Source organism: Leishmania braziliensis, chromosome 21 (genome assembly GCF_000002845.2).
Source record: "Leishmania braziliensis MHOM/BR/75/M2904 complete genome, chromosome 21".
NCBI lineage: Eukaryota > Euglenozoa > Kinetoplastea > Trypanosomatida > Trypanosomatidae > Leishmania > Leishmania braziliensis.
In genome coordinates, this window is record NC_009313.2 from 505,579 (window position 1) to 515,957 (window position 10,379).

A 10,379-nucleotide genomic window follows, 5' to 3' on the forward strand; every position below is an offset into this window, starting at 1 on the left:
GTTACAGAGAAAATGAAATACAGAGCGAGAGTACACACACACACACGCACACACAAGATGGATAGTCGGTGCGTGCTTTTCTGTTTGGCAAATACCAGTGGAGATGATTGCCGATGCGTCCCTGTGTTCGTAGGTGTGATCCTTCCGCGCGTCTTCTGCTCGCTCCGAGTGTAAGAGGGGGAGAGGACATAAGAAGATGAGGAGGAATGAGAGAGGGGCAGGGGAGGTGGGGAGCGAGAGTCTGAGCTCGAGGCTGACGGAAGAATCACAATGGGGGTTTTCTACATGTATGTCTGCGGATAGCATACCGCTTGCCGTGGTGGCAGCGACGCCACAGAAGTACCACGCCAGCTGGTGTGACCACAGTGAAACGCAATATAACAACTTCACAGACGTCGAGCGTCCCTTTACTCGTTCCGCGCGTGTGCGTTCCTGTTCATGTATTCGACCCTATTGGAGCGGAGAGGTCCCACAGGTGGTTGATGCAAGTCCTCTCGTTGACCCCCTTTACCTCTCACAGAGAACGACACAGCGGCCACGGCACCTCGGCGCAGAGAAGTTTACGCCTCTCTTGGCACATCAATCCCTCCCCCTCTCCCCCCACACACAAACACACACATGCCAACCGGAGGCACGAAAGACAAGCCAAAATGGAAGAAAAGCAGCACCGAAGAGAGTAGCGCAAAAAAAAAAGGAGGCAGACGCACAACAGTGGAGCAGCAAACACACGGGAAGGGGGACGAAAAGGTGTGCCTGCCTCGACCCACCCAAGCCTCAGTTAAACATGACCGACTCAAGGCAACCACAGATCGATAGGCAGCGACAAGCCCTCGCCTACGCAGGCTCCGTCATGACAGTCTGACAAAACGCCTTTTGATCTGCTCGGCGGGAATACATTCTTGCGATGGCCGTCGTCCGGCGTACTGCTGTTGGTCCTGTCGGTGCTGCTTCGTGATGGGGGAGTTATTTGCACTCGTGTGTGCGAGTGACTTGGTGGAGGAGGTATAGGCAGTGTTGATGGGCAGCTGCTCCGTGAGCATGGCCATTTCATTCGTTAGCGGCTGGATACTCACCAAATTCGGCAACTCTGTTCACTGTGTAGTTGCACATAATGATCTTAGCCTCAAGCGGCGTCATGCGAGGATGCACACGGCGTGAAAGGATGAGATGGCGTCGTGCAAAGGCACGTGGGCGCTGCTTCACCACCTCGGCACTACACGTGGGGATGTGGGGACAGCAGCGGCGACGCTGACGAGCATTCGTCATCATCTTGCATACCATAGACACTGTGCGAGAACACGGCCATGCACCGTGGCTGCGCATGCCGCGCACTTGCACTCACCCAAGGCAGTTCCGTGCTGCGTGGACGTCGGATGAAGCGTCATGCAGCGAATAAAGACTTTGCTAGTTCTGGCGGTGTGCAGTACTGCTTCGTCGATCACCTTTTTTCCTATGCGTCAGGGTAACGCTGGAAGGCATTACCAATCACGCATAGGAAAACGTTTCTATGAAAGCGCGTATAGCGGGTGACGGGCACACTCTCTGTGATCGGCGTAAAGAAGAGCCAGACGAGTGAGAGCGACTACTCTTACTCCCCCCCCTCTACACACACACACACACATACCCACTTCAGCAAAACAAACGAGTAAGCCCCTCCCGCACCCTTCTGAAGAAGCCGTGCGGGTGCGGTGAGTAACGATACACAGAGGAAACGGCACCTAATCCGAAGGAGAGCAACCACAAACAAAGCAAAGCGATAGAAGGTGTGTGTGTGTGTCTCGCCGCGCTTAAGTGAAGGGAGGGAGAGGTGAGGACTAAGCGCGGAGGCGCCCGTGCGTGGTTCGATTTCTGTTTTTCCCCCTTCTTCGGCGACAGGAATGATGAGGCCCCCGAAACTGGTGCGATTGCGCTCAGAAACTTTTAACTCACAGAACGGGATGCTGGTGGTGAGATGCACAGCGCCGATGCAGACAACGAAAAGGAAATGGATGGGGACGCGCGAGACGTGTGTGATAAGAGTCATCTCATGACAACGTGCCGTGCATTCTTTTCGTTGTTCTCGTTACACACCTACTCGCTGCCATACCACAGGAGTGTCGAACTCCACTCTACCCCCCCCCCCCCCCCAGGCTTCTAACGGGCCCACAATCGCGTGGTGTGGCGCGGCGCTAGCCACCCACAGTGCAGTAATGCGCCGACCCCGTCATCGGTGCAGGATCTCTGCCTCACACTCAACCCATCCACTCGCTTCACAGGTCGCTCCGAAGCAGTGCCCTGCAGGACCTGACCGCCAACATCAGCAGCGCTAAATCGCTCTGACCTTCCTTGCGTCGCAGGGACTTCATCCTGCCAGCACCAGAGGTGGCTCGGTATTGGAAAGGGATAGGGACCTGTTTGGTTTCCCCACGCAGAGCGGAGGCTGAACCCTGGGATACCGCGCACGGTAGTGGTAGCCGCCATCAGGGGCCGTGCGTTCACCGAAACCAAAACAACAGTCAACGCACGTAAGATGTACACCCACTTGTGTCAGGGTTTTTGTTCGAGCGAGCGATGTGCCTGGAGTCGCGTCAGGCATGACAACCCTATTTATTGCTACTTGCTCGGGTCCGCAAGTGCGAAGAGGGCGAGGGGGAGGGGGGAGGCTGTGTAGTTCCTTTCGCCGTCCTCGTAGAGCGCTGTAACGCGCGATGCATGGCGCTCAGCAGCTCTTGTCGTCCCCAGTTTCTCCCGTTTGATTGAAGAGTTTCTGTTCAGCTTGAGGTGTTAGGGCATCGGGGTAAGACACAACGTGGAAAGGGCGGCAAAGTTTCGATGTGTCGCTGATGTTTGTAGACCTATGGGAGCGCAGCGGCTGCAAGTAAGCGGGGAGGGGGGAGGGTTGCGGGGTATCGTCATCACACGAGGTGCGCCGACTCACCCATCATTGTAAACGCCATCCACCACACATATCAGCGAAAGGAACATATCCTTTCCCTTCGAGGCTGGAGGGCACATAGGCGCACCAGACGTGTGCGCGTGTGATTGTGGTGGGAGTGAGTTACTCAGAGCGGCTTCCAAACCAGCAAAAAAATAAACCACCAAATTCACAATACACAAACAAATGGTGGAGAGGTCGAGCGGCGTCACTGCGTGAGGAGCACAAGCGCTGTCCGCTACACAGCGATGGAGCACTTCGCGGGTGGGGCGTGTAACAGAGCAACCGTCGAAACAAACAACAAAAAGAGTTTGAAGTCGAGGAGGGGAGGACGGGGAAAACCGGGCACGCAGCGCCCCCCCCCCCCCCCCTCCCCCCACTCTCAACGCAGCCCATTTTCGAATCTTCCGTGCCACAACCAGCGAACACAAAATCGCGGAAAAATGCCCATCCACATACGCACGCGCAGCATGCAGGCGTAGAGGAGGAATACGAGGGGGAGGGAAGGGAAGGGGGGGGTACTCTGGTGAGGACAAATTCGCCGCCCTCCTCTCGTTTGCCCATCGACATGGCCCTCTAAGCCGCACTGGCCAAGAGACCAAGCTGTTGCAGCATCTTCACGAGCGCGGCATCCCCCGCAGTCACCCGCTTCGCTATAACTGCCTCTTGCACCAGGCGGTGCACGTCCTCCTCCAAGGCAAAGCCGCCCTGGCCACGTATGTTGGCCACTAACTGCGCCTTCACCAGTTCGACCTTCTCCTGCTTTGCCAGTGTGTCGTTATACTGCAGGCGGCGCTGCTGGTGAAGTTTGTCAAGGGCGGCCTCCCTGTTGCTGAGCGCGCTGCGCGAATCCTGCGCCTCTGCTGTGAACGCCGGGGCACCGTCAATCGCAAGCTTGGCGTACACCTGTGTCTCTGCGACGTTCGTCGCCTGCCCACCGGGGCCGCTGGCGCGTGCCGTGTCGTACGTGACTCTGCACCGCTTTGTGTTCTGCACAAGGATGGCAGAGACGAACGGGTGCGCGCTTGTCACTGTGAACGCAGGGGGCGGAAGGGTGGCACCGGCTCTACCGCTTTCCACCCTGGCCATGCCGCTTGACAGGCTCAGTGCAAGCGCGTAGCCAAACGGCCCTGGTGTGGTGGAGAAGGGCAAGGCGTCTGCCGTGGCTGTCACGTGCGCCTTTCCATGCTCTCCAGCGAGCATCTCTACCTGGAAGCCTATGCCAGAAAAACACGCGTGCAGAGCCGCCGCATCGCCGGTGAATGCGACGACTGCATCGTAGTTCGAGTGCGGTACGCTGCGCATTACGTAGCGTCGCACCACCGCCACGTATGCAACAGCAGCCGCAGCGTGATCGTGTACCGCCGCCTCCCAGGCCGCTTGCTGGCGCTCCTGGTACTTGGTCTGCAGCTCCGCAAAGGCCTTCTCGGCTGCCTCCTGACTTGCCTCACTTGCTGCTGCGGCGGCAGCGTCGGTGCCCCCTGCGTCATCGCCGCCCTTGGGGCTGGCACACAGACGGCTAACGTTGCTGCAGGCAATCGAGAACTGCAGCAGGGGATCTCGGCGACGCATGCGGTCTAACTTTCGCTGTAGGGAACGGAGTGCATCCTCGCGTTCATGCAGCAGCTGCTGCAGATCAGCATACGTCGTCGTGCCCGGAGCGGTGCTCGACTGGGCAGCTGTCTTCAGCTGGTCTACTTCGGCTTTGAGCTGCCTGTTAGACTGTGTGAGCTGCTTTACACTCTTGCTGCTGTCGCGCAGCTCCATGTTCTCGGAGGTGAGCAGCATTACCTCCTGTTCTGCCTTGGTCAGCTTGCTCCGTAGGCTCGCCTCACGTGTGCTCACATCCTTGTGTTCCCGCTCTAGTTTTTCCAATGCGGACTGGACTTGGTGGTACTTGTCACGGTACTCATTCTTGCGGCTTCGGATGGTGCGAAGCTCTTGAAAGAGAGCCTCGATCTCTGGGCCGAGGTTTACTTTCCTCAGCTCGTCCAAGGAGGGTCCACCGCTGCTACCGCTTCCGTTCAAGTGCTGGGAGTTCAAAGCACCAGCGTTACTAAAGAGGTCGTGCCGCGGAGACGACGCTACAGACGCGGCGACGCTCGTGGAGGACGCGCTTGCCGGTTTAGTATTCGCCGACGTCGCTGTGGTGGAGGAAGAGGGCGGTGGTGGTGTCTGCGGAGGCATCTTTAGGAGCTCCTCCAGTACTTTCGTGTTCTTCTGCGCCAGCTTCCCGAAGCCCGGGATCTTGCGCATCAGCTTCTGCATCTCCATCGCTTGCTTCATCATCTGCTCTTGCCGTTCTTTGGGCTGGCTGTTGAAGAGCTGCTGCATGGTCTGCAGTTCACGTAGGTCAAGCCCGGGCGGGAAGCCAGGCGGTACCCCGGTGCTCGGGTTCTTACTGGGGGTGCTGCTTGCGTTGCCGGCGCAGCTGCCAGTCGTCGTCCCGGACGAGGTCCCAGCGCTACCCGCGTTGCCAGACTGCTTGCCGAAGCTGCCAAAGAAGGCGCGGCGAGTGGCGAGGAGTGCAACCGAGCCGGCGGCGTATCTTGAGGGATGCGGTGTCGCTGTGGTGAGCAGGCGCAGCTGCAGCACCGGTACTGACGTATTGCGGCGCAGCATCGCGAGGGCGATGAATGGATGCGCACTTTACGTAATGTAAATAAAGGAGAGTCGATACTTACCTGGGCGCAAACACACCCAGCGAGAGAGAGAGAGAGAGGCGGTGGGGGGGGGGGGAGTACAGAGGAATGAGGGGTGAGTGAGAAACCCTGGTGCGCTTGAGAGAGCGTGTGTGTGTGTGTGTAGGGGGGGGGGGAGGGGTAGGTGGGTGTGAAGCTCTCTCTCTCTGTGCTTAGGTGGTAATGTATGCGCACGCGAGGCAGGGCGCGAAGCACGCTGCCAACTCAAGGATAATCAGAGGCAGCAGAAAGAGCACCAGACAAGCACATATGCAATAACAAGGCTGGCCTCGACGATACAGGGCTTAGCTGTAGGGTTATGCAGCTCAGCCGGAGGTGAGAGAGAGACTGAAGGAAATGAAACGACACGCGGAGAGAAGTGGCAGGCGAGTACAGCGAAAGGGGGAGAGGGTTGGAGGAGCGGGAGCGCTGCAGTGCACAAGCATGTCAAGCAGCTTGAGCATGCCTGTCTTTCTAGAGGAAAAAGCAGTGATGTGAAGGGGGCGGGGGAGGGGGGAAGGACTTGTGTGCGCTGCGGAAGGTGCAACCACACAGGTAATCACGTCTCTGCAGCATACCCTACCCCCACCTACTGGCACAGGAAGACGAGAAGGGAGGAGGTGGGATGCATGCATGGCATTCTTCGCATCGGTGGCAAAGAGGAGGAGAGCAAGCGCATCCACCTGACGCGCTGTTTGTGTTCTGTTGGTGATGCCTTGTGTGTAAGCCGTTAACTTGTGTGCGTGTGCGTGTGTGTGAAGAGTCGAGCAAAAGACGAAGAAGAGAGGAGGGAGGCAGACAATGAGCCCTCCACGCTGCTCCTCCCCACCTCTCCTTATCTCCACAAACGTCAACGCCTGCAGAGTGCGGTAAGGTGCTGATAAATTAAGATTAAATAGTGCAACTGCTCAGGGAGCGACAGAGAGGTCGCCCTATCGTACACCTGCACACTCACAGGCAGCAAACAATGGCAAGAGCAAAGCCATCACCTCAGGCTGACGACGCCTTAGTCTCCGTCCCTTGTCGACATCGCCAAGTCGGGCACTAGGCCCCACTCCTTCTTGGCTTCCATCAAGCTCTTCGGGTACACAGCCGGGTCGTCACGGCGCTCTGTCCACATCGCAAGTCCAGGGGCATCGCTACCCATGTACCGCGGGTCTAGTCCTACGTCGTCGCCGTCCATGCACCAGACTGCCTCTGCCATGAGGCGCCAGCAGTTTGTCTGGTTTGTCAAGAAGGCCTGCATGGTGTACACAGTCGTCAGCAGCAGGTCGCCACCCTCCAAGGCGGAGGACACAAATGGGTTGACGTCAACAATGGTGGGGGCCCCGGTCACTTCATCCGTGCCTGGTAGCTTCCCCAGCGGCGAGAGCTCCGCCGGGTTCTCGGTATAGCAGCCATCGCCGCGGATCGTGTCACCCTCCACCTCCCACTGCCCGTACGTCTTCCGCAGCGGCGCGTACGTGTCCTGACTGTTGCTGCTGCGCACGAGCAGCGGTGGGCCCATGTGGAGAGGGGTGTCATGCAGCGAGACTAAGGCTACGAGAGCGAGTTTGGTGCCGCGGTTTAACAGTACGCTGGGCATGCGAAAGCCGAAGGGCTCGTCAGGGGCGCCGAGGTGCAGCGTCTGTAGCGTCGTTACGTTCACAGCGCCGCCGAAGACTTGGCGCACCGTCGCCATCACACTCGTGCCACTCACTGCGTTGCGAATCGTGTTGGTGTGGTGGATGTTCAGCGGTGGCAGCTCGGCGCCACGGGTGGAGGGGTACGGTACACCCATCGTGAAGCCGTTCAACTCCGCTTGCCGCGCGCGGTCCTCGTCAAGGGTACACCCGCACTCGTGCAGCTGATTCGCAAGGTCGTCGAGGGCGGCGTTCACCACATGACGTGGCACGGTATTCTTGAAGTAGAGGTAGCCATCCTGGTCAAGCCGGCAGCGCAGCTTTGGAGGGTCGTAGAAGATGTCGTTGGAGGGAAGCAGTGGCAGTAGCTCGGTGCCGAGGGCGAGCCGCCCAGTGCCGACCGGGTACGCCAGCCTCCCATGCCGCAAAACACGAACGCCGCGCATGCCTTTCGCGCGTGTGTGCCGCCGTATGAGGTGTTGACCAGCACAGGACAAAGAAAAAGATGCGTTGAGAAGCGCGAGGGCATAGTCGCGATGCACGCGCGAAGCAAAGGGCAGCCGCTGAAAGCGAAACTCTCCATACCATCAGCCTCCTCTCCTTTCAGGGTGACACACACACACACACCCACACGCAGCGTTATGCATAGGGTCCTACTTGCGCACCGCAGAGACAGAGGCGCGGGGTAGTGGGAGGCAACAAGGGGACCGCAGCTGCAGCTGAGCTTCTCTATGCGACGCTTTTTCTTCTGCGGTCAACGCTGGCGGAGGGAGGGAGGGCTGCCAACATTATGTTGTTTCTGCCGTTTTTCTTTTGGCTGCACAGCACTGGCCGTTACCCCCTTCCCCCCCCCCCCCCCCAGACACTTCACGTGGGCAAACTCAAACAGCGGCTTTGGCCATGACAAGGTGAGCGCGCGCGCACACACACCACACACGCACAAGAGAAAAAAAAGATGCCAACAACGGCACACCAGCCCAGCACACAGGTGCGTCCACAGAAACTAGGCCCAGCTCACTCGCCTGCCCCTCAGCACCTCGATGCGGTACTCTGTCGAGCACCACTACCACCAGGTGTGTCTGCGAGTCAGGTGGTGAGCGTCTTTGTGGGGTCGCAATTATGGTGCTGCCGCAGCTCAGGGACCTTCTAGGGAGCTACGTGCAGTCCACCACGGGGATAAAGGCACCGCTGTAGAGCTGGCGAAAGTTCTGCTCGCCCTCGGTTCGAATGCCACTCAAGTCCGAGCGCAGTAGGACGCTGATGCCGCGGATCTCGTCCCGCACCAACACATTATTACCATCGCGGTGCTCCTCCACGAAGAAGTTCATGGCATGGCGGTCTTTGTCGTATTCGGTCCAGTGACGCGGAATGGTGTTGCTGTTAACGCTCGCAGCATCTGCACGGAGGCAGTTGTCACATTGAAAGCTGCCCCCTTCGTGTTTCCATGCTATCATGGCATTGGACCCACGCGTGAGGCAGTCCTTGGCGTGCACCACAGCAAATAACGGCCCCACAATGCCGCCTCCCAACATGATGATCAACAGCAGCAGCGGAAATGACGACAAGGCAGAGTGCGGACGTGCGGGGTGGCCACCAAAGCTTGGCTGCCGTCGCAGAGAAGAGGCCCGACCTGGGAGGTGCATGACGCTACTAGCAAGGGGAGAGAAACGAGGTGGGTGGGCTAGTGATGCGTAGGGAGAAGCGGATGGGACCCCTTGCCGAGCACTACAGGGGAATACGTAAAAGCGCAGGAGAGAGAGAGCGAGCGAGTCCAAAAGGGTGGGCGTCTTCACTGTATCCGTAGACGCGGGTGCGCCAGGCTCAAAGTGAGAGAGAGAAAGACACTCTGCCAGCACAGAGGATAATACGCACCCACACACACACACACGCACACACGTGAAAGCCGAGATATGGATAGAGCATGACAAGAGAGTAAAGAAGAGAAGAGGAGGAGAGAGGGAGAGGCACGGCGTGAGGAGGGAAATCAACAGAGGAGAAAAAACATACGTGGGCCACAGGTTACATCACACCACAGCAGAAGTGACGATGTAACGTGGAGGGAGGGGGAACCATTGTGCTGCTTCGATTGCTTCTTCATTGACCGCCAACGTGTGTGTTTGTGTTTCCCAAGTACAAGGGGGGTAGGGGCACTCAAGCGCGAGGATACGAGGCGACTGTAGTGACTGATTCCTCCGCCTCTACTTGCCCTTACCCACTTGCCCCTCTACGATTTCCATGCAGACAAGATCGACGACACAGGTTCTCCAGCATACACACCGGAACATGTTTGAAGGACTTCGACACGTCCCCAAACGCCTGCCCCACTACGAGGGGCACGTGATCAACGTGTCAGCCGCTATAGACTCCCTTCTTTCGGCTCGTCGCTTCTCCGCTTCAGGATCGGCCGCAGCTCATTGAGTGAGCTTGACGACGACAGGGAGATGAAAAGGGAGGCAGCGCAGTCAGATCCGTGTCCTGTGCGCGCACTCTCTTCATACGCCTCGCCACACCTCTTCACTGCATGCTTTACGATTGTTTTTCTTTCCTTCTCCCCTTTCACCTCCGCCCTACTGACGACGCTGGTCCCCTCCGTGCCTGGCATCCCAGGGGTTCAGCGCCTACGCCATCGGTGAGCCAGGCAGCCCGCCTCTCCCTGCCAGTGCCGAGCCGCTTCTGGCGGGCACAGAGGCACCTTCCTACGACGCCGGGAGGTGCGAGGGTGGCGTCGCTGCTGGTACCGGCAGCCCCGGTCCGGCATGGCGCTGCGTCGGTGCGACCCGCGACAGTGAGCGCGTCGGTGCCGGCCATATGGCGGGCCGAGTGGCAGCGTGGTGGCCCAAGCGTATTCCACTCGGCCCCTCGCTGCCTACTGGTGTGGGGCGCCGGAGCCACCTCGAGACGGGTGCACCAGGTGGCGACCGGCATCGCGGGAGCGGGCGTGAGGCGGCGCACTGCTGTACTGCGTGTGTCTCGCGCTGCTGCCCGTCAGGAGATGGGGGACCCGTGACAGGCCCAGGGGGCGGGTAGAGCGGAGTTGAAGTGGTGTTTTGCGGCAGAAGATGGTCATTACGCACGGAGGAAAAAAAAAGTTCGAAAGAGACGTGAAGAGGCAGTTGCGCTCACCGCCAGCTCGCCCCCACACCCCAAACGAGGCATGTTGTA

The 10,379-nt window shown here is 58.8% G+C and overlaps 3 protein-coding genes across 3 annotated transcripts; all 3 read right to left on the reverse strand.

The window, feature by feature from the left end:
- Positions 1-3,490: 3,490 nt before the first annotated feature.
- Positions 3,491-5,536, reverse strand: LBRM_21_1520 (conserved hypothetical protein; the record flags this gene model as incomplete). The annotated part of the gene is made up of 1 exon (XM_001564805.1): positions 3,491-5,536. One exon carries the CDS (start codon positions 5,534-5,536, stop codon positions 3,491-3,493), a length of 2,046 nt encoding a protein of 681 aa, XP_001564855.1.
- Positions 5,537-6,601: 1,065 nt separating this feature from the next.
- On the reverse strand, positions 6,602-7,663 carry LBRM_21_1530 (conserved hypothetical protein; the record flags this gene model as incomplete). Its single annotated transcript, XM_003723122.1, has 1 exon — positions 6,602-7,663. The coding sequence occupies one exon, from the start codon at positions 7,661-7,663 to the stop codon at positions 6,602-6,604; it is 1,062 nt and encodes a 353-aa protein (XP_003723170.1).
- A 708-nt stretch (positions 7,664-8,371) lies between these two features.
- LBRM_21_1540 (conserved hypothetical protein) lies at positions 8,372-8,860 on the reverse strand (the record flags this gene model as incomplete). The annotated part of the gene is made up of 1 exon (XM_001564806.1): positions 8,372-8,860. The coding sequence occupies one exon, from the start codon at positions 8,858-8,860 to the stop codon at positions 8,372-8,374; it is 489 nt and encodes a 162-aa protein (XP_001564856.1).
- Positions 8,861-10,379: the final 1,519 nt, after the last annotated feature.